Here is a 24,263-nt window from a genome sequence, read left to right as displayed (position 1 = left end):
GCGTGTACTTTAGATAGGCGCCAGAGGCAAGCAATTTTCAAGAACTAAAGAGACAGGAAGTAATAAACATTAAAGAATAAAAGATTCCTCTTTTTATTAACATAATTTTACTATTTTGTATACAATACACAAATTATAACTATTCTTTGCAAGGGCAAATTACAGGGTTATCTTGGAAAAAACACAATAATTTGAGACAGTTTAGTGGCAATTCCTCCTATAGTCATTTTACTCTAAGACAGGGGTCGGCAACCTTTCAGAAGTGCTGTGCAGAGTCTTCATTTATTCACTCTAATTTAAGGTTTTGTGTGCCAGTAATACATTTAACATTTTTAGAAGGTCTCTTTCTATAAGTCTATAATATATAACTAAACTATTGTTGTATGTAAAGTAAATAAGGTTTTAAAAATATTTAAGAAGCTTCATTTAAAATTAAATTAAAATGCAGAGCCCCCCGTACCAGTGGCCAGGACCCAGGCAGTGTGAGTGCCACTGAAAATCAGCTTGCATGCCGCCTTTGGCACACATGCCATAGGTTGCCTACCGCTGCTATAACATAACACAGTTTCTTTGAAATAGAAACCTCTTAACACTTTTCTGGGCTGAAAGCGAAAGGAATGTATGTAATGGAGGAAGGAAGATGTCGTGTACAGACATAGCATAATATCTCTTTAAATAGTTTGTGAGCCTTTTTGTTCCATTCCTCGTGTTCAGGTTTTTTAGAAGTTGCCAGAACCCAACCAGAGCAGCAATGTGAACATGGAGGAATTCCTGGCATGTTGCGTATTTCCAATAAACGTGTTTGGACCCCACTGTACACATGTGGTTCCTTCATCTTATGTTTGTGTCAAGAGAAAAAGAGAAGATCAAAACTGGAATTACACTAAACTATAAAGTACATATTGGGCCAGATCCTCAGCTGGCGTAAATAGGCATAGCTCCATTGAAGTCACTTTAGATCAGTGGAAGATGTGATCCATTTTTGTTTACCAAATTTCCTCAAATAATGCAGGTAAATCTCTGTCAATAGCATTGTCTGCGGCATGTAAAAGCAAATGCAAAATACACCTCTACCCTGATATAATGCTGTCCTCAGAAGCCAAAAAATCTTACCACGTTATAGGTGAAATTGTGTTGTATCAAACTTGCTTTGATCCGCCAGAGTGCACAGCCCTCCCCCCGCCCAGAGCGCTGCTTTACCGTGTTATATCCGAATTCATGTTATATCGGGTCGTGTTATATCGGGGTAGAGATGTATACTTCAAAATCACTTCTCAGAGAAGGCATTGGCCTGGCCCTGAAGGGAATACCCAGGAAAAGTTCTAGAAAACCAAACCACACCCTGCTGGCTCAGAGCACCGAGTTTCCCATTTGAACAGCCGCAATAAGCTCATATTGTGTGTTGCAGTGACAAGTCTGCCAGGCTCTTGATACCTGCATGTAATCACACTATCTTTAGCATTCCGTTACACATTTGCTATGTGTACCGACACGCGACAGGGATCTACACGGTGCTGACGGGTAAACAGCCAATAGTGCTGATAGCATCATTTGATCTCAAGAAGACTGGTAAAGAATGAAGCAGACACAACACTAAAGCCAGGCCTAAACTACAGGCCTATATAGGTATAACTACACTGCTCAGGAGTGTGAAAAATACACATCCCTGAGCAACATAGTTATACTGATCTAACCCCCCACCTCGCATAGACAGCGCTATGTCAGCAGGACAGCTTCTCCCACCAACACAGCTATCGCCTCTCAGGGAGGTGGATTAACTATGCCGAGGGGGGAAGCTCTCCCGCCAAAGTAGGAGCATCTTTCAGTTAAGCACTACCGCCTTCCTAAAATATATGAGGAGAACTTTGCAAAACACTGTACTTATCTTGGGACAGCCTGGATATGGTAGGGGTGTGGGGTGAGTGTCGCGGCAAAGCGTCCAACCTCTCGAGGCCTGGCCTGGCCCTCAGGGAGACGGAAGGTGAAATGCTGCAGGAGGCTGGTGAAGAAAAGGAAGAGCTCCATCCTGGCCAGTTGTTCCCCCAGGCAAACACGACGACCTGCAAGCGTGGGAGTGAGAAAAGAGGGAGGAGGCAGAGAGGAGGAGGATACACCACCACATGTAAATGACTAGTCACTGAAGGAGTAAGACCCTTACTGCACACCCACAGATTGGAGTTAGCAGAGAATCTGCCTCCATATGCAGCAGATGGTGAGTCTCCCTATTCCCAGACCCTGTGTGAACAGGAACAACTAGGAAATACTTCTCCAGACCAATCAATGTTCTATTTAATCCAATTCCCTGTCTCTGATTGTGGCCAGCACCAGAAGCTTCAGTGGAAATCATAAAACCAAGAACTCTGTCAGTTGATTTGGAGAGGGGAATTACTGCCTCATTAGCCTGACTCAAAAGGGTCAGACACTCTAATACACAGGGCTAAATCCTCAGCAGGTTAGATAGTAAAATGTAATTTTGAAGTCTATGTGCTGATACCTGAAGTTAATGAGTTATGGAGACCATGTTAGGAGTTGGGTGAAACCTTGTGCAACACAGGGCCAGAAAGTGTTACACAACTAGACATCTAACTGACACAGATTCAACCTTTAGAAACATAGTAGTAGATGATTGTGTTTTTATGCATTTATATGTATATATAGTCAACCTCTAACAACGTAAGTGAATGGTTCCTGTCTATAGCTGTATTCTGTTCAGTCAGAGATCAAAAGGAGATGTTAACATATAGATGAACTGTGAATGTAGTAATAGCACTGTCTTCATTTCTCTTTGAAGTATGTAGTAAACTATCTGTAAATGGCAGGAAATGAACAGTTGCCTTATATTAATCCGTGCAGCTAATTACCAGTGGTGCTTAGGAAATAGAAGGTTACTTCAAGACCACTATTGGTCACCCAAGGACTGCACGCTGTCAAGAGGCTGCTGGACAACTATAAAAAGAACTCTAGGGCCCTGAGCCTGTTATCTCAGATCTGCTTAAGCTTCATCAGGGGTAGTTTGAGTCAAAACACTGAGGTCTCCAGCTCCATTCTGGATCACGCTGATATTGGACTTTGGACTATAAACTGATGAACTGATTCTGGAAAGGACTCTGCAATTCTAGAGCTCACCCTCTCTACTATGAAACTGACCTAAGAACTTTGTTCATATCTGTATGTGTAATGATCTTTTAACCAATACACTCTCTCTTCTTTTTTAATAAATCTTAGTTTTGTTAATAAGAATGGGCTGTAACCATGTATTTGGCTAAGATCTGAGATATTCACTAACCTGATGGGCAATGTGTCCGATCCTTTGGGATTGGTAAACTTTTTAATAGGATGAACAAGATTTTCAGTAATCCTGACCATCTCTGACATGGCTGTCTGGGTGGGAGCTCAAGGATGGGTTGCTTTAAGGGAACTGTATTTGGCTTCTGGGTAACCAGTAAGGTATCGCATTGTAGAAGCTGTTTTGTTGCTGGCTTGGTGAATCCGAGTATTACAATAACCATCACTTTTGGGGATTGTCTGCCCCATTCATTGCAGTTTGCCCTAACTGAGCAATCTCAGCATACCCCCACTCCCCTCCCAGTACCCCAGTCACACCTTGTTATGGGTTGACTCAAAACCTCATTCAAACTGATGTGTGAACGTGCCTGTCACTTAAGATAGTTGTAAGAAATACTTAAGGGGCTAAACCTAATACAAAGCCTAATGAAATCCGCCCAGAAACTAGCATCAGGTGGGTAGGGAGTTCCACTTGGTATTGTGACCAGGTTGGGCGGGGGAGGGGAGGGAGGGAGGGAAAGGAGATTGCGAGTCTGTGAGAGAACACACAGAAACTGAGAACAGACAAAAACAGAGAGGGAGAGACAAAAGCAAGAGGGACAAGCAGTAATAGCCTGTGAGTGCAGTGAGACCCTAGGAAAAAAGCTTTTGGGTCTGTTGGCAAAAGAGGCTTTGGGCCATAAGCTAAGGAACGGCTCCTTTTATTACAGGTTCCTCCTGAATTCAGAGGAGCAGGACTTTGTACGTTCCTTATAAACAAACAAGATGGCAACAAAGAAAATACCTGACTCCACCAATTTCTACTTCCAACTGGAATGTCCTCAGGGCCCAGAAATTTGACAAATATAAGAACAGCCATAGTGGTTGAGACCAAAGGTCTATCTAGCCCAGCATCCTGTCTTCCAATGGTGGCCAATGCCAGGTGCCCCAGAGGGAATGAACAGAACAGGTAATCATCCAGTGATCCATTCCCTGTCGCCTATTTTCAGCTTCTGGCAAACAGAGGCTAGGGATATCATCCCTGCCCATCCTGGCTAATAGCCATTAATAGACTTATCCTCCATGAATTTAGCCAGTTCTTTTTTGAACCTTGTTATAGTCTTGGCCTTCACAACATCCTCTGGCAAAGAGTTCCACAGCTTGACTGTGCGTTATGTGAATAAATACTTCCTTTGGTTTACTTTAAACCTGCTGCCTATTAATTTCATTCAGTGACCCCTAGTTCTTGTGTTATGAGAAGGAGTAAATAACACTTCCTTATTTACTTTCTCCACACAGTCATGATTTTATAGACCTCAATCATATCCCCCCTTAGTCGTCTCTTTTCCAAGCTGAAAAGTCCCAGTCTTATTACTCTCTCCTCATATGGAAACCGTTCCATACCACTAATAATTTTTGTTGACCTTTTCTGAACCTTTTCCAATTCCAGTATAGTTTTTTTGAGATGAGGTAATCACATCTCTCCGCAGTATTCAAGATTTGGGCATACCATGGATTTATGCAAAGGCAATATGATATTTTCTGTCTTGTTATCTATCCCTTTCTTAATGATTCCAAACTTTGTTTGTTTTTTCTGACTGCCACAGTACATTGAGTGGAAGTTTTCAGAGAACTATCCACAATGACTCCAAGATCTTTCTTGAGTGGTAACAGCTAATTTAGACCCCATCATTTGATATGTATAGTTGGGATTTTGTTTTCCAATGTGCATTACTTTACATTTATCAACATTAAATTTCATCTGCCATTTTGTTGCCCAGTCACCCAGTTCTGAGAGATCCTTTTGTAGCTCTTCACAGTCTGCCTGGGACTTAACTATCTTGAGTAGTTTTGTATCATCTGCAAATTTTGCCACCTCACTGTTTACCCCTTTTTCCAGATCATTTATGAATATGTTGAATAGGACTGGTCCCTGTACAGACCCCTGTGGGACACCACTATTTACCTCTCTCCATTCTGAAAACTGACCATTTATTCCTCCCCTTTGTTTCCTATCTTTTAGCCAGTTACCAATCCATGAGAGAACCTTGCCTCTTATCTCATGACAGCTTACTAGCCATTCAGGTTGGAATGAGGCAACACTATTATCTAGTGTGGCTGTGGAGCAAATAGGAAAGGTAGAGTGTTGTGCTTTGTGCTGCTAAGGTACAAATACAGAGCTAGCTAACAAAAATCCATTCTTGAATTACGTGAGGCTCTAGATCAGCAGGTCCCAATTTTTTTTTTCCCCGAGTGACCCCGTTTGAATGAAATATTTTCATCCAGAATCCCAGAAAACATGGAGGAGCAAAATGCGTTCCTCTGCACAGCATGATCTCAGACACCCCGTAAGTGGGAGCTCACCTCATGTGGAGGACGTCTTTTTGCTCTACAAAACTGTCCTCTGCCCAGTGTATCCTCGTACATATGGTGCATGCAAGGTCAGAGCAAAATGGCGTTCTCTGCACACAAAGGATTGCCATGATCCCATGTGCTGATGGCACCGCCCCATTTGGGGTTGTGAGACATGTCTTGGGAACCGCTGCTCCACACAGAGTGAAAGTCAGGCACTGACAAAGTGAAGGGAAGACTATGATTGCACTGCAGTTTGGCACAAATGGAGGGTGGCTGCTCAATTACCTGTTTACAGACTAAACTCAAAAGATAAAACAAAAAACAAAACTGGCTTTTAACCAAGGGTACGTCCACACTTTGAGCTGGAAGGTGTAATCTCCAGCTCGAGGAGACGTGCCTCCACTAACTCTGAGCTAGCTAGTGTGCTAAAAAGCGAAGTGTAGCCATGGGGGAGCAAGCAGTGGGAGGGGCTAGCCACCTGAGTAAGAACCTACCATCTTGGACGGGATCATCCTCAGGGCGACCAGCTCCTCCCATTGCTCACGCTGCAGTGGCTACACTCCTACGTGCTATTGACGAGTTAGCGTGGGTATGTGTACCCAACCTGGAACATACACCCCCAGTCTGAAGTGTAGAGGTACCCGCTGAGCCAATACCTAGCTCAGCTTAGTACCGAGAGAACCTCTCCCCACCCTCAAGTACTGCAGAGTATTCTGGAAATGCGTTAGAAGCTGCCTAACTATGTTTGTGACACATTTTTTTTCCTTTGCTGGCACCTCAACCCCTCTCTGAACCAGTTGGCTGCATTGAAACAAACCTAGAAAGCACCAACCACCGTGCTAAGTGTTCATGGACTTTTGAAGGTGATCCAGTCACTGGGAAAGGTCCTGTGGCAAAGCTATAACTGCTCAGTGCATAGACCCTTCTGTCTAAGCCCTCGTGTTTCCCACTGCTGGAACTCCTGGGCTGCACTGGTACACGCTTGGCAGAGGCAGTGCCCCACCAGTTCAAGCATCCCACTACTGTTGATATGGTGATCTGAGGAATTAGGACAGACCCTACAGCCCCTCCACCAGCCACAGTTGGCCTCCTTTGATGTGTATCAGAGAATCACTATTTCCCTCTTCCCATCTCTCTGGTGAGTTGGGAGCATACGGGAGACTGGGAACATCCATCTCCCCTTTATCCCCTACAGATCCATGTAGTGGTCCCAGGGCCTCCAGTAACAAAGGCTTCCTTTGATCAGGGTGCCTTGCAACAGGTAAAGTAGTATGTGCACACAACAATTTTGATCATGCCTTATCAGAAATCCTTAACTCTGATCTCATCTTTTTCCCAATAACACACACCTCACCTGTGTGCACACTGTTTCTAAACAGATTCCTGGGCTTGTAGTTAAGGTTTTCTGTTACAGTGCAGACGCGATTAATGTGTTGCATTCAGTATGTCCCTGTGTCTAATGGAGTATGAAGTAATTTCTCTGGGGAGATGCAGCCTGCTCATGAAGAACAGAGCCTAACGTGACAGATGGGTGTATCGGCTTAAGGGACAGAGGTCCTCCTTAACCTGGCAGTTCCTCGCTCCTCAGGGATTAGGTAGGTGGGTTTCTTACATAAGCAATTGGAATTGATTTTTAATAAGTTTATCTTCTATTTAAATAACTACAGCTGTAGAAGATGAGCAATGAATTAATTAAGGTGAGGGTTGCCCAGCTTACTGCAGAGTATAGAATACACGACTGCTTCTCTTTGGCCGAGTGGTTTACATAGGCCCCTGGGACAAGCTGCTCAGACTCTCAAGACTTGACCCTAAATACAGTATTTTAAGGCCAGAGTTTCTGTGCTGGAGAAATAGAGAGAGGGAGTTATTATGCAGAGGTTGCATATACTGGTACCACCAGGGCACTGTAGAACAGGCCCAGCTCAGCACAGACTGCACTGATCTTCCCCTTGAGGAAGCTGCTCATGATGAGAGGGACATCTTGCTTTAGAGGAGACTCGCTTTCCCATAACAGTAGTGGGTCACATCTCATGCACTGTGCCTCAATTCCACAGGGACGGCCTCTCCCAGTTGCTCCTCCCCTTGGATTTACCTGCTGAGAAAGGCAGGAAGGCCTCTCGCTTCACAAACTGCCCATCTGCATCCAGGAAGTGCTCCGGGTAGAACTGGTGCGGCTTCTCCCAAACCGTTTCATCCTTCAGCACCGAGGACAAGTTAGTGATGACTGTCGTCCCCTGACCCACCCCAGAGAAGAAACAGGGTACATTAGAATTGTCACATCAGAACAGGCCAGTCCCTCTGCATTCAATATCCCATCTCAAGTAGTGGCCATTGTAGGATGCTTCAGAGGAAGGCACAGAACCCATCTCAGGAACCTAACTGCATAATCTTATAGCACAGTGGAGCTGGATGCTTTCAGGGCCTAGCCAGTGCACAGCATATGCTCTGAAGCCTGTCACCCTTATACACTGCATGCTAGCTAGACTAAGAGTATGAAAGTGGTGTTTTCACGGTCTAATGAGGTTTATGGGGTGAAAATTGCTTCTACTCCCCACTTTTAGCTCTGGTAAGAGTGTTCTGATTGAGAGACTCCAAACTACAATTCTCATTGTCTGCACAGAAAAGGTGATATCTTTCCCCTCTCACATGCCTTCGACCTGAGCTAGAGGAGTTTCCTCTAAGGGCGAAAGTGGAATTGAATATTGTATGGCTTTGGTCTCTCCAGTGAGACTGTCACCAGGGAAGGCAATAATTGCCCATCATTGTCTCTTCTCCACTTGGAACTGGACTGAGATGCACAGTGGTCTCTGAACAGCTACTGTTATTACTGTTCTGGATTTGAACTCTTGACCCAGCAGGTAGTTTCTATACAGTTGATCAGCATTACCTTTCTCCACCTTCAAGCAGATGTACTGAATGTTATAAGGTGCCCAAGTCTCCCTTGTAATGATTGCAGTCCTTAGTTGTGTTTTAGCACAATTCATTGTTTTTTCAGATATCCAAAGGCTTGTTGAAGATGGAGCTAATCACATAAACAAGGCTCTCTCTGAGGCCCAAGCTCTTTCAACACTGCCCATTTGATAACTCGCCAATGGTTGTGTGATTCAGGGTCTGGTGCTCCACCCCGCTTTGCATGGAACCTTGGGGAGATTCACATATGGAATGTCTGCAGCTTCAGGACATAAGTCTGCAAGGGGAGCAGATGTCTGCATCCCCTGCTGGCCACAGATACCTTTGGAATGAAGAAGCCTTGGAGCTCGGTGTCCCGGTATGTCATGTGAGGCACTCCAACAGGAACAATATCCCCATAACGTTGAGTTTCATGGATCACAGCATTGGTATAAGGCATGTTCGCTTGGTCCTCCATCTGGGGTGACCTGTCCCTGCCAATCACCTTATCAATTTCTTCATGGACTTTACCTGGAAAAAGACACTTTACATCCTCCTCAATATAACAATGATGTACATCAACACTGTAGAAATGCAGAATCTGCAGATTTACCCTTAAGCTTTAAACACTGGGGGGCAGGGCTTGTCTGTCTTTTTGTACAGCGCCGGGTTTATATTCTGTGAGTTTGTTAGCCACCTTCCTATCAATCACTGAGCAGTTTACAAGTGAGTCATCTCTAGGAAGTGGGTGCTCTAAGTGTCTGGGAGGCGTCTGGTGTCTGGTGGCACTTGTTCAAGGGTCAGGAGCGATACCCAGCAGTGGGGAGAAGGCGTGGACCAACTTCTGATTTCTCTCACCTCCACACAACCAGAAAGCCTCTTTGATACCCCAGACATGCACTGCTCTGCTTCCCAACTGCTAATTCCTGACCTCACAATCAGGTCTTGTATGTCTTTTGAAAGCACCTGAAAGCAAGAGTGCAAGGGAGGCAGAGTTTAGCTGGTTGGGGGTGAGGGGCAAAGTGAGCCCCATAGACAGTGGGAAAGAGAGGAATGCAGAATTAGGTGCTGAAGGAGAGCACTCATGTTCTGTTACTCAGCCCAACTTACATAGTCATCCTCTGTGCTATGGACTAATAAGCTCATTGTTAGAGGCATCCCACCTTCTTCGTACTGTATTTGACCCACTTGTGCCTCCGGCGTTAGCACATTTAAGCAGGTTAGCATTTATCCCTATGGAGACCCTAAGAGAAGGAAGAGTTACCAAGTAGCTACGAGGGTCTCAGAGTGCACTGGTCATGAAGAAAAATGGTGAGCGCTCCCTCTGACACTGAAATCTTTATCAGGAGCTTTCTCTCCCCCTTCTCCCTTGCCACATGTCTTTGCTCTCCCCCTCAGAGAGTTTTCCAGTGGAATTATTCCCCCAATCACTGCTGTGACTGCTGCTACGGCAGCGTCATATGCCCAGAACACAAAAGTGACAGCAGATGCTAAGAAGTTCTCAGTGTAGGGTGACCAGACGTCCCAACATTATTGGGAGTGTCCCAATTTTAGGGGACTTGTTCCGCATCCCAACCTTACATCAGTCAGCATGGTTCCTGGGGGAGCTCCCGGCGCCCACCCACTGGCAGGAGCACCACATGCTGCAGGGGCAGGGCTTACAGGCGCAGGGAGTGGGCAGAGAACCCTCCACCTGACCCGACCCACGGCCCTAGGAGCCAGAGGGACCAGCCTGCTGGATGCTTCCTGGGACGAGAGCCATCCCAGGTGAACACCACTGGGACTCCCCACCTTGCCCCCTGGCAGGCCCCTCTGACTCTTAGGGCGGTGTGTGTGTGTGTGGGGGGGGGGTCTCTTCATGCTGCCGGTGCCTGCAAGCCCGGCTCTGCAGGTCCAGCAGCTCCCATTGGCGCTTTTCCCAGCCAATGGGAGCCATGGAGCTCGCACTTGTGGCGGGTGCAGCACATGGAGAGTCTGGAGACCCCCCTTGCCGCTATGACCCTAGGAGCCAGAAACAGGGCTGGTGAGTGTCACCAGGGAAGGGGGCAGGGTGTGATGGAGTGAGTGTCTGGGCGGTGTGTGGGGGGTGCTGGACTGTGAGGGTGTGGAGAGCGCTGCGCAGTGGGGGAGGTTTGTGTGTGTCAGGGCACTGGGCAGTGCAGGTCTGTGTGGGGCATTGTGTAGTTGTGGTGGTGGTGCTGTGGGGAAGGGCACTGTGAGGGAGGGGAAATCTGTGTGTATTGGGAAACTAGCTAGTGGGGGGTTCTGTGTGGGGTGCTGGGCAGCTGTGGTGGAGCTGTGGGCAGGGGGGTGCTGGGCAGGGTGTGTGTGCACAGCACTGTGCATTTGTGGTGGAAGGGTTGTAGGGGGGCTCTGGGCATAGTGGATCTAGGTGGGCGCTGGGCAGGGGAGCTGTGTGGCATTTCACTCTTGCGATTTAGACACCCTATCTCAGTGGAAGATGCAGGGTTGGGAGAACCGGTCACATCTCCACCAGTCCTCTTGCTTACACTGGATGTCAGGATGGAGAAGCATGTACAGCAATGCCCAGCGCAGGGTGGTGGAGGTGGTCTCAGTGCCAGCGGTAAACAAGTCAACTGTTACCATACGAAGGTTGTTGTCATTGAAACTGCTCCCCGCATGCTCTTTGGCCTGAAGGGAACAAAAGAGAGCGTGATTTGACCTTAGATTTTTGTTGAGGAGAGAGGAGCAGATGAGTAGATAGTGGTGATTCATATTCTCAGACTGAAAGGTTGAATTGTTTGCAGAGTGCAGCATAACACGTGCATATGACAACACATGCCGTAAAGGCTCCTTGGTCACATACATTTCAAAGTAATAATTTATCCCACACATCATAGACTTCTCAGGAATAAAACTCAGGACCTTCTGCTCCAAAAACACAAGGTATGTCTACACTACAATATAAGCCCAGGATTAGTGGCACTTGACTCAGCTGACCTTGCTGCCATGGAAAATCAACCACACGTTGAGTTTGGATCAGATCGGCCTGAGGCTCCTTTATTTTATGTGAGCATATATGCAAGGAGAGTCAGCATAGCCCCTTGCAAGGTGGCAAGCTGCTCTGCCCTCCTTAAACTTTAACTAGCTTATAAAGGTTAAAACCACAGACAAATTACACATACTTCCAAATAAGGTAATTAATATGGAATACATTGCAAAATTAATACAGGCCAAAAGCAAAAACATGCATCTCCCCCACTAGGCCCCTCCTGTTACTCACTATCTGTTCTTTTGCGGTCAGCGACCTTTCTAACACTACTGTTGTGGTTATATCTTTCATAAGCATGGAAAATTACAAATGGTTCTGTTTGGAGATTTTCCACTGTGACTCCTTTTACCCCTTGATACACAGAAGCAACTTTCCATCACTCTTTCGCCACTCTGTCCCCCTCTCCTCTCTGCCCCTTATACACAGAGACAAGCTGAACCAAAGTTCAACACAGCCTAGAAACAAGCTTTTCCAAAGTTTAGGCCTTTAAAAGCCTAGCCAAAGTTGTAAGCCCAGCATATTTTCCTTCACACTGCATTAGAGAACCCAGAGCTTGAGCATCTACACTGGGATAGTCAATAGGTGGATGGCAGGCCAAATCTGGACTGCTAGATGCTTTTGAACAGATCCTTTTAATTTACTTATTATTATTGTTTATTTTTCTCTGCAGTTGGGACCTTGCCTATACCCTGACCAAGAAATTTGGACCTTGACAAACAATCATCAACTACCCCTGCAGAAGTCTACGCTGATTGTCAACCCTAGGTTAAGATTGAATATTCTAGGACAGGCGTGAACCTCTGGCATCCACACTGTAGCAGATAGAGCCGAGTGAAACCAACCATATCCCAGACTCCCTAACACCCTCCCAGAATGTGACCGCTCTAGCCTTGACTGTGGGAAAGCTTTACTGCCCACCCTGCACATTACAGGAAGTTTGACCAGCCTGTCAAAACTGCCTGCCGAGCAACATGGAAGAGGCCCCTATTCAAGAACTTTTCTTGCTTGCGCTGTCCCGCCTGTGTCAGAAATGGGGCAGAGTTTCCATGAGGCGCTGGTGGACATTTCAGCCGCACTTTCTAACCCACCAAAGTCCAGGGATGCTGGAATAATTTTTATAGTGGGGGCGCTGATGATGGAAACCATGTATCTGGTGTTTGTTATTACTAATTCAAGCCAGCGGTTGTGGCCAGTTCCAGTTCCAGCACCACTAAGGCACCTGAAAGAGCTTATGGTGGTGGAGGAGGAGTACCCGGGCACAGCAGACTCACACTGGCTGATGGTGCTCAGTAAACTCAGCATATGCACTGGAAACTCTGCGCACAGTCTCTTACCACCAGAGTTAAAGGAGAGTCTCCAGTCAGTCTTAGAGATTTGTGCCTCTGCAACTGCAAGAGGTTAGTGTGATCACTCACACTTGATCAGCTCAGAAATTCCATGTAGTAGCATAAAGGTTTCTTATCTAGATTTTCTCAGAGCAATTTTAAATTTGGACATAGACTTAACATGGGCAATAACTAATATGCTATTTAAAAGCCAATTAAAATGTAATTTGCTTTGTTTGCGACTCAGAACAAGAAGTTGACATTTAGAAACTTCCCACAAAATGAACGTTTTTTAAAAAAGGTTTCAGGTTAATCAACATTTTAAAAATACTATAAAATAAAACAAACCATAAAATAAGTGAAAAATCGAAATGTGTTGTTCTGACAACCTCAAAACAGAATGTTCAAGCCTATCAAAATGTTTCATTTTGATTTTTTCTAAATGAAATTCTGTCAAAAACGACATGTTTCATTGCAAAATTGAAAGAACCCGCTGTTCTAGAAAGATATAAAAACAGATCAGGTTTTTGTTCCGGAACATGTTTCCAGCCAGGAATTCCCAGCAGCCTGCCTTTGAACGAAGCTGTGACTTGGAAGGATGAAGGAAGTCTTCACTGTGACCTTTGCCAAAACGATTAAAAATGTCTCTAAACTGTACATGGTCGGCTCATGTCAGGGCTGTTCCATGGCCAAGAGAGCTAAGGAGCCAGGTACAGCACCCACTAGAGTGGGGCACTGCCTCAGTGCAAAGTTCCAACTATCAGCCTATTCTTCAGCTGATTTCTGAGCATGAGCTCATTAGACTCACTAGATAAGGGAAAACCAGAAGAAATAAAACTGTGAGCTGTTCATAGCAGTTCTATTAGCAAAAGGATTTTGCTTGTAAACTTTACAACGAGGGACAAGGGAAGCTAACAGGGAGTGTTTCCGTCACTAATATCTTCATGGAGCCAACGAGATCTACACCTGCTGTTCTCCTCCTACCTTCTCTATCTCCTGTAGAAAAGCATCAGTGAAGTCTCTCTTGTGGGTAGGATTCCAGGTCGTCCTGTGCTCCTTCACAAGCTCATCTGTATAGTCCAGGACCTTTTTTTGGGATCGGAAGACTCTCTGTGGTACTCCAGGGATACGCAGCAGCCAAGGTACTACGACAAGGAGCTAAGATAACACAGTGAGAGAGAGAAAAACCACACCCTATGGCTCCCAGAAAAGAATCACTAAACTACAATCTTACTGATCAATCAAATGGCAGCTTCTTACCGACCAAATCATACGTGCTGAGTTACCTGGGGCAGGAATCCAGCTTCTTCGTTCAAGGCCTGTTCAACCAAATGCAGCAACCTCTGAAATTTCTTATTGTCATAGTCAAAGCGCTCACCATAGACGAGGGAGCAGATCACATTGCTAACTGCGTTGTTTATAAGAAAATGTGGATCAAAAGGACGACCTGAAAAACATACAGGACCAACCAAAGACATTAGGAGGCACAACATCATTGTAGCCTGCCCCTCACTGCAAGAACCTCTAACATTTCAAGATTGCTTATGGAACAAACCAGTTTAAAGTCCATGCTCATGTAACCTGGGGTAGTTAAAGATGCCCCACATGCTAACAGGGTTGGGCCTGGTCAATACTTGGAAGAGAGACCACCATGGAAAACTTAAGAATTTCAGGTTTGTGCTGCTGCAGATTCAGTCAGTGGTACTGACTGAAGGCCTTTGTCTGCAGCCATAGTAGGAAGCAGCAGCCATTAGCTAAGAAGTCACATCCTCGCATTCCATCTAAAATACATTAAAACAATGTAATATCGGGCTGTTAAGGCGGCGATCCTGTCCTAATAGCACCCACTATCGCCAGATTAAAAAAACCAGATCTTAAGGTGGTTAAGGAAAACTTAGTTTGATAGCGTCCTGTCTGGCAATGAAATCACTTATCACTAGTTGTGGTTGTCAAATCCTCATTTCTTTCCTGTTTTATCTTTATGGTCCCCACTTCTCTATTGTTTGTCTGGATGATCTCTGTCTGGTTCTTTGTTTTTGTCTGTTACATAATTATTTTGCTAGGTGTAAATTAGTGAAGGTGGCGGGGTCTGACTGGTTAGAGAATTTTGTTACAATATCTTAGAATTGGTTAGTAAAATGATTGGTTAATATAGCTAAGCAGGACTCAAGTTTCACTGTATAAACTGGGGTCCAAGAAGGAGACCAGCAGAGAAGGAACAGAAGGATAAGAAGGAGGAAAGACTTGGAAGAAGAACTCACCGTTAAGACACAGCCTAAGATCAAAGCTGCAAAGAATCCTCTGCACAACGCTGACATGCAGCAACCAGAATCCAGACGAGATTGCCCTTGTATGGGCAACAGGGAAAGTCCTCCTGCCTGACCAGGACTGGTGAGCATTGCATTGTACGCTTAGCATGTGTATTCTGCTTGGTAATTGTTAATAAATAGAGGTTATTACTGTGTAAGGCTCTTTCGCTGGTAAAAGGTCTTGCAAATCCACAAACAGTATGCCTTGAGCCCTAGGAATAGGGTACGGGTGGGTGTCTAAGTTAAGAGGGTTACACCTTGAGCCCTAAGAACTGGGTAAAGTGGGTGCCCCTAGAGTGTGCGAGTAACAGAGAACTGTGTGCCGGTAACAGTACTCATCTCTGCCTCAGTACTGAACCCGTGGCCTGCTGTGTATAGACAGATGTTACTGGGCTGCTACAGACATTTTTAAGTTGAGGCATAAAAGTGATGTCCTTAAAGACTTCATGGCAAGTTGTGGAAGCGTTTTAATGTTGATGCCTCCACCAAATTCGAGCTGAGGTAATTACATTCTACCAACCTAAAATTCCCCTTGCACATTCAGTTGGAGGTGTTGAGTTGTTTGGTTGGTTTTTTTTTACTTCCCATCACAAACTCTCATGTTAAAACATCTGTCAGGCTATCATATTATCCTTTCATTTCCTTATGTATGGGAGTTACACTGGTCCCCTGCCCCATCTCCCTTGATGCTACAAACCTTTTTCAGAACAGATCGCAGAGCATAGAAATCCAGTTTCCTCGGTCACACGCTGCTCCAGGGATTTCTTTCCCATCCCAAAGTTCCTCAAGGTGGAGAGTGCAAATCTCCTTTGCTCCTTCCAGACCTGACCATATCTTGCAACCACCACCCCTGGAAAATATTAATAAACAAGAGACAATCACCTCTGGGAAACACCATCCAACATTCACTGGACAGCAACAAAATAGGGCTGGAGGGACTGCCTTCTGAGGAAGGATAAAAGAAACTAAATGTAGCTTGGCCAAATGGCAACTAATGGGAACTATTATTGCATCTTCAGAGGTGTAGGTGATTAGTGCAGAAGGAGAGGGATTATTCAGGGAGCTCCAAGATATAGCTAGGAGTAAGGGCATGAAATTCAGGGCCAGATCCGCAGCTGGTATAACCTGATGTAGTCAATGGAGCTAAGCCATGCTATACTCTAAGGGTGTGAGCCTCAGGTTGGATGTCAGAAAACATTTCCCAATGAGATCTACTAAACTGCTCAATAGTCTCTCAAAGGAATTAATGGATGCCCCATCACAAGCCATTTAAAATTGGATTGGACAAAGCACTGGAGAATATACTATAGGGAGCATCCCTGCATTGGCCAGAGTATGGGCCAGGGTGAGGCTGAGAACACAGGTGGTGAGTAATGGAGGCCAGGGGAGGCCTCAGAGCTCCTCCAGCCAGCCTGGGCTCGGGGTGGCTCAGGCAGGTGGTGGCTTGGGCGAGGCTTCTCCAGCCACAATAGGGGCTTTGGGCAGGGCAGGGGACTAGTCTCCCCAATGAGGGGTTCACACGCTGACATGGTTGAGAATATGTGAATCTATAGATATTTTTCCAGCTCTAATCTTTGTTGTGTAAGTGCTTTGGGATAACCTGAGATGATTCCAGCCCAACAAGCCTCCCTTTTAGGTTGCATTTCTTTCTACCCTCCTCCACTTTCACTCTTGGGTCCTCGAGGTTCCTCAGAAGGAAGTTATTTCTTTTACAAGCCAAGGAAGGTACATACATATGGTGAGGGTTAGGAAACTGCCAGTTCTGACAATGGCAGCCAATTGGTATTGATTAGCATATACCTTCTACAGAACATTTCAGAATGGCCATGGCTTAGTAGTACTTGCAGCGCTGCAGTTGAGAAGGGGAGTCCCCATTTTGATCTAACCTGACTTCCTCCTCTCGAGAGGTAGTGTCAGGGGCAGACTCCAGCAAAAGCAACATCAGCAGAGGGACAAGAGAGGGAGGCAGCTCACTTCCTAAGTCCCCTTCAACCTCTCCAGGAGCTCAAAAGATAAACCCAGCCAGTCCCCCTGCAACACTGCCAGAGAACTATGGTAGTTTCCAAGGTACTTGCCTTCGGCGTTCTCTCCGTAACCCAAGTGCTCATATATAGGAAAGTATGGTCGGTCAGCAAAGTCCTCTGATTTCTGGACCAATGCTTCCTTTACGGCTTTGAATCCATTCACTACTATCATATTACTCCAGCAGTTCTGAAGGCTAAAGACATTTCCATATATTTTACTCAGCTGCCAAGAAAAGAAAAAGGAAAAATATATTGTTGGAAGCCAGGCTGGAAAGCAAGGCTGAAAAAATCATCTTGCATTTCTGTACTCTCTCTAACTTAGAAGGATCTCAGAGCACTCTGTTGGGCTTGTTAGCTCATCACGGATGTGCAGCCACTTCTGGAGTGGAACAACTCACAGCAGTACTACACAGCCACTTACACAGGGAGAGAAGAATACCACCATTGTCAGCTGATGGTGCAGGAAGAGTTTATGTCAGCAGAACGTAAATAACCAAGTTGAAATTTGGCCAGGGACCTTGTGAAAGTGTTGTGGGCTCATTAACGACCACCAGCGGTCAGGATCTCTTTTGGTGTCTTCAGGGATAACAGACCCAAGCGTACATTGTACCTTAAAACCATGGTGTGGCACTAGTTTAACCACCAACACAGAGAGCCTTCTACAGTAAATTCCCGCAGCACATGGCTTTGCATAGGAGATATCCCATTCAAGTACTGACCAGGCCCAACCTTGCTTAGTTTATGAAATCTGATATTATCACAGAGGGTATAGTAGTGCTGGCTACAGATACACACAAAATAAAATTACTGACATAAGGGATTGGGGGGGAGGGGGCGTTTCCTGTGATGCTGGCAAACGAGGTGCCAGCTCTTGCCCAGGCTGCAGGCACTAGCTAAGAACTAACAAACTCATCGCTGGAGACCGACCAGTTTACCTGTATGTTAGTTTGCTCAAAATAGGTATTAGTCTTACAAGAATATATTTAGTGTTTAGACTCTGTGAAATGCTTGTGAGTTGCTGCAGGCGTTAATCTCACATGCAATGTCTGTGTTCCGCCCCATAAGAAAATATGTAAGTTTTGCTTTATAACTTAGCAAATGGCTGCTCTGGACTTGTGAACCCAGGCTCAGGAATCCTCCCTCCCCCCATTGAGAAGGACTGTCAAAATCAGCTGGGTCAAGGAACATTGCAATACAAAGGATTGGCTAATGGGCCTATCCCACCTTGGAAATGCCATGTGCAAGGAGACTTGTTCTGTGGACTTGGAAGCCGAATGAAGGAAATAAAACAAAGTCACAGGAAAATTTTCCATCTGTTTGGCTGTCTGAACTGTGACACGGCTAGAGATCCCCAGTGCTGCCTGCTGGGTCCGCCTTGAAAGACACTTTGAATAGACATATCACTGCAACGCAGTCACTGTTAGATTTAGATGATAACTTATTTGCGAGTATATGTTTGCTTGCTTGAACCTGCAAATAACTCTGTAATTTCTTTTTCCTAGTTAACAAACCTTCAGATCATTTATTACAGGATTGGCTACAGGTGTTGTCTTTGCTGTAAGATCTAGGGTACCAACTGATCTGGGGTAAGTGACAGGAATAACCTGAATGTGGTGTGATTTTTTTGGTGACCATTTATCAGTAAGTCCAGTTCATCTGGGTGCCAAGATAGACTGGAGATTCTAAGGGGACTGTCTGAGACTCCTGTTACAGTGATACAGGAGCAGGGGTGCTGGAACGGTGCGGGGCGGGGGGAGGGGTCAGGGGGGCGCTCCCCACAGTGGTCCGGGCTCCCTGGGTGGCTCTTACCACAGCCAGGCTTGGGCTTCCAGCCTGGCCTGGGGGCAGGGCCTCTGGGGAAAGAGAAGGAGCAGAGGGTGGAGGCACAGAGAGGGCACGGCCTCAGGGGAAGAGGAGAGGAGAGGTAGGCCACAGAGGGGGCAGATCCTCATGCCATCCCATACCCTTCTACCGGGGTTCCAGCACTCCTGTCCAGGAGTTCACATGAGATACTGGCTTGGTGCAATCTGCTTATATAACACACCTCCAGTTTGGGGTATCTGCCCTGCTTGGCAGTATGCCCTGGGCCAGGCACTCTCACTCTCGAGCCCCTCCCAACAGCGTGATCGTTTCTTTGCCCATCTCTTGACCTATGTGGGTGGTTCATGACCCCAGAAACATTAGCCAGAAGATGGCTTATTGCAGCTATGAAAGGTAATGTGACTATGAGGGCATCCTAGCCAACGCTGTTCTGAGCATTACGGCAGATGGCAATGACACTCAGGTAACGGGAAAGGTTTTTGTGTTGATTAGTGCCCTAATGCAGCTGTGATTCAACTATTTTGGTAGGGAAAAAAATCACATCCCTGACTGAAATCATTAAATCGATACAAAAGGGGAAGCATAAAAGTCCTGCCCTTTTTCCACACTCAAGGGAAACCTGAGGAGGGGGCACCTATGGGATTAAAGGTTTTCAGCTAGTGCCCAACAACTTTCAGGTCTTAGACCAAAGCAAACCAAGTAAACTTCATTGAGAATGACGTTCTTGGCTGCAAAACTGAGTTTTGTAATTACTAACCTTGATCCTTTCCTGCAGCTAACAATTGTCTGGTGCAACGCAGGAGAGGGTAGTGCAAACTTCTTTAAGATACCTCTGGACTCTCCTGATCATGTGTGCCAGTCCCGTCCCATTCCCTTGCCGTAATTTAGATTAGCCTGAAGGCCTTTCTAAATTGTGGCAGTTTTCAATGGCCATGAGAGGCAGTTACAGCAGCTGGGATTCTGCAGGGTACAGGGGAACCTTGGCCCGTGCCCCTGGGCTACAGGGGAGCATCATGTAGGAATTGCTGTTGGATTATCCCTCTGTCCTGGCTGAACATGCTGTGGCTGGCTACACTAGCTTTGAGGCTACTTTGCACCACTCCACCAGCACAGAGCGTGCCTGATGTAAGCGAGCACCAGGGCCACTGTACCCTGGTGACAGACAGGCATTGCAGAGCACAAAGCAGAACAATTTAAAGCAATTATCAAATAGTTTATGTCCAAAATTTAACCTATTTTCAGTTATTTGTGGGATTTCTTGAGGATTGTATGCACACGTGGGAGAAAATGCCCTTCTGGGCCAAGAATTTAGGGAGAGAAAAACCACAAGTAGTTTTATGTGTATGTGAAAAACACAAGAAACCAATGCATCGTGTTCAAGCTTTTCTACAGCAACTTTCCTCAAAGCCACGTGGGACACACAAAGAGGCACTGTGTGACAGGCAGATGAGAGTCCTTTTCTATAAAACACTGGCAAGCATGTGTCTGTAACAGTGCCTAGCATTCCGGGCATTCACCTCACTACCAGAAAGATACTGATTAAAAAGGAGAGAATTCAGAGAAAAGCCACAAAAGAGATTAGGGAGCTGGATGGGCTGATTCATGAGGAAAGCTAAAATGATGTAAATATATTGACTGGTCAAATATCTAAGGAAAGGGACTATGATTCTGCCTGCAAGTATTTGAAAGGTACAAATGCAAAGGATGGAGGGAAATTGTTTAGGGTTGGGTGAAGGAATAATGGAATGAGACTAAATAATGGAGAATTTACTCTGGACATCAGGAAACAAATCCTCAGTGAGAGGTGTATCAGTCTGGGGAATAGTTTCCTAGGGGAAGTGATGAAAACCTCATTGCTGGGAATTAAAACTAGATAAAGCCCTCTGGGGCACACCACTAGAAGGGAGAGGGGTGGATAAGAATAGGCCATTTCTCTCTCTAATTTCTATGATTCTGTAAGTAAAAGGAGCTGTTTTCGTTTCCATTCTGTGAGAAATGCAAGAAAGGAAAATGAAATTGTGTGAAATGGAAATGGGGCAGAAAAGGGAATATATGTTGTTACTAAAAATGTGGAGTTAAAACAGCTACAGGTCAAAAGTGTTGTTGGGAGCATTGTCATCATCCGATTTGATCTGGAAACTCAAAAACTCTTCCTACCACATGGTGAAAACAAGAACCAGACCCAGTTTCCCTGGATGGGAGAGCTGAAAGGTGCCAGCCTAGAAAAAGGGGCCTCTGGAGTTTGGCAACTACAATCACAAAAGATAATATGATTTAGTTGCCTCAAGCTACATCAGTAGTTTCTTGGAGACAGGACAAAGCATGCACTCGCAACAACTAACCCTGCAGCAGTGGTGTGTGCTCTTGTTAGCGCAGACACAGCCAGCAAGCACATCCTACAGTTGTATCACTGGAGATTACAGGTTTGTTCATTTTTGCTGAGTCAGTGTGTCTGGCTGTTCCCGTACTTGCGCGCGTGCGCAGTGGGGATCGCTCTCCTCCAGCGCTATCACATTTGCAGAGGATTCTACTGGACGTGAGGGTGGAATGTTGCCCTCTGGACCCTAGAGCCAGAGCAAAGCCACAGCAGATAATCACAGAGCGTTAGGGCCCCTCCTCCCCTAGGGGGACTGACTGTTACCGTGTTGGAAAGGCTCCTGCATGTAAAATAACCCCTCCAGCCCGCACCAGCTGGATTAAGGAACCACCAGCCCACACCAGCTCTGTTCCTCAGCACACTGTGCTTAGAGTGACCAGATGTCCCGATGTTATAGGGACAGTCCTGATATCCAGGGTTTAGTCTTATATAGACACCAATTATCCCCCACCCTGTCCCGATTTTTCACACTTGCTATCTGGTCACCTTAGCTGTGCTCTCCAGCCCCTCTGGCACTGACCTGGGTAAAGGAGCGGTGCGGGTTGTGGAAATCGATCTGCAGCATGGTCCCAATGAAAGGCAGGGAGGTCGGCCCTGGTGGGTAGCGACTCCAGCTCTTCCTGCGCTTCAGGAAATCAAATAGCAGAGCGAAGACTGTGAGGGCTATGCCCAGTGCTGGGAGGTTGTTCCCGCAGGATCGAAGCTGGGACCAGAGCCACAGGAGCAGCTCCATGATCGTTCTCCCCTTTGCCCCCCTCCGTGTTTTTAACTCTCACCCCTGCCTCTTTTCCCTGCTCCCGTTCTCTCACTCTTTGCTATTTCTGTCTCCCTAGTTTCCTCCACTCGTTCCCCTTCTCTCTCTGTTTATTTCTCAGACACCCGCCCCTCTCTTGCCAACGTCACAGCTTGGAGCTGCCTGGCCAGAATTTCTCTGTAGCCCCTCCTCTGCCTAGATAATACAACCTCGCAGGGGAGTGGTAATGAAGGGTGGCCCAGCCCCTGTAAAAGGGAAAGGGCATAGCTCCATTTCCAGCATCTGTGGTATGTCACATGAGGGAGAAAGGAGCCCCTGGAGCCTGTGTGAGCTGTAAGGTTGAGTCCATATGCAAGGATGAGTCTCTCCTAGGGCTTTAATTGCCCCTTGTATTCAGAAGTAGCAATCCTTACCTAGAGTGACTAGATGTCCCCATTTTATGTCCCGATATTCAGGACTTTTTCTTATATAGGCACCTATTACCATCCCCGCTCCCCGGCTGGATTTTTCACACTTGCTATCTGGTCACTCTACCTTCACCGTTTCTCCTCACTTGGTTGGTTAGTAACCAGCTTTTGCTGAGCCCTTGAGACGTTGCTTAAAATGGGTTTAACTAGATCTGAGGCCCTACCCACAACATTACGAAGACAAATCCTGCTTTCACTAAATCTTGAAGGCAAATGATTTACTCTTTGAGAGAGAAAAATTATCTGCTAGCCCCTGGCCAGGAGCTGAAATCCACTTCCTGCACCCACCACTGTCTAAGGATCCTGTGTGTGGAGAGAAGAGCCCCTTGCACCTTCTTTAAAAATATACTTGCTACATCCAGGGGAGGTTATTTTTTATGCTATAGAAGGCAAAACTTCTGATAATGCGATAGTAGGGTGTGAGCCAGGCACCTCCTGATGCCAACTGGCAGAGGGCACAACGGTGCACAGAGTTTGACAGGAATCCCCCGGATAAGATAGATGTATAATAATTCACTGAAAAGTGAAACATGAGGTCTGTGCCCACAGCCAGTATTGGTCTGGTTGGCATGTTCCTTGCAGGATGCATGTCTGGATGATATTTAAGAAGTTACTTATCTGTACTGAAAAATTATGTTTTTAAGGTCTGAGCGTTAAGACTGGTCACCAGAAGGTGAAAAATATGCTCCTGTCAGGGCAGAGGGAAGAGACACTTCTCTCTCTCCACCTGGTCAGGTGTGTATTGTGTCGTGTCTGTGCCCCAGTGGAGCCCTAGCCTCAGACTGAGCCAAACGCTAATCAAGAGATAGTGAAATCGACAAGAAAGGAGCACACAGGAAAAAACCACCCATGGCTGCTGAGCAGCATCCGGTTTACAAGTAAGGACAGTGGACTAGGGATATAACTAAGGGCAAAGAGACGCACCCTCTGCATCTTTCCACTGAGGAGACAAGCTGGCAGCATGGCTTGTCTCATGGAAGATCACAACCAAGCCTGGCTGTAAGATACTGGAAGGGTTTGGGGGGAACTTTGCTCTACAAGACAGAAAAGTATCTAGTTAAATAAGTCCAGGGTCTAGAAAGCATGTTACGATTTTATTTTATATGTAAACCATTTGCTTCCAATACTTCCACTTCCTACTTCTCAAATCACTGTACTTTGTTAAATAAACGTTTACTTGTTCTCCCTACCAATGTGTCCGAGTGCCGCGTGTTCAACGGATCAATGATCTGAGGTGAAAGCAGCAAGTGGGTGTGCACTGCCTGTTTGGGAGCAGCGAAGCTGTGAACATTGTGAAAGTCCAGTGGAACAGGGGCTGGACACTGCAGGGAGACACTCAGAGGGCTCGAGGGTTGGTGTACGTGGGCCTATCACGAGCCTGCAGAGAAACAGCAGAGCTTGCACAGACCTAGAGGGGAGTGCTTGTGTTGCCTGGGGCCGGTGGAGTTGGAGATAAGGCCAGATAAGGCTCCCTCACACTAAGAGCAGGTGGTAGTGAGGTGCCCTCATGCCAAGCCTGGAGAAGGGGTTGGGTGTCAGAGCCTGGGCTCAAACATCTAAGACTCCTCAAAGGAAGTGGTAGCAGCCCTGTTGCTTGATTTAGTTTCTCCTAAAGAGAGGTCCAGATTCTCTGCATCTTGAAGTTTTAAACCATGATTTGAGGAC

General features: G+C 46.1%; 1 protein-coding gene across 1 annotated transcript; it reads right to left on the bottom strand.

Moving 5' to 3' along the window:
• Positions 1-1,881: 1,881 nt before the first annotated feature.
• LOC123346284 (cytochrome P450 2D14-like) lies at positions 1,882-22,301 on the bottom strand. Its single transcript, XM_044983618.1, has 9 exons — positions 21,898-22,301; positions 17,231-17,402; positions 15,853-16,005; positions 14,133-14,293; positions 13,831-14,004; positions 11,019-11,160; positions 8,852-9,039; positions 7,712-7,853; positions 1,882-2,060 (listed from the first exon to the last, which is right to left on the bottom strand). The coding sequence occupies exons 1-9, from the start codon at positions 22,108-22,110 to the stop codon at positions 1,882-1,884; spliced, it is 1,524 nt and encodes a 507-aa protein (XP_044839553.1). The 5' UTR covers positions 22,111-22,301.
• Between the last annotated feature and the right edge of the window lie 1,962 nt (positions 22,302-24,263).

Source organism: Mauremys mutica, chromosome 1 (assembly GCF_020497125.1).
Source record: "Mauremys mutica isolate MM-2020 ecotype Southern chromosome 1, ASM2049712v1, whole genome shotgun sequence".
NCBI lineage: Eukaryota > Metazoa > Chordata > Testudines > Geoemydidae > Mauremys > Mauremys mutica.
This window is presented reverse-complemented; position numbering and strand designations above follow the sequence as displayed.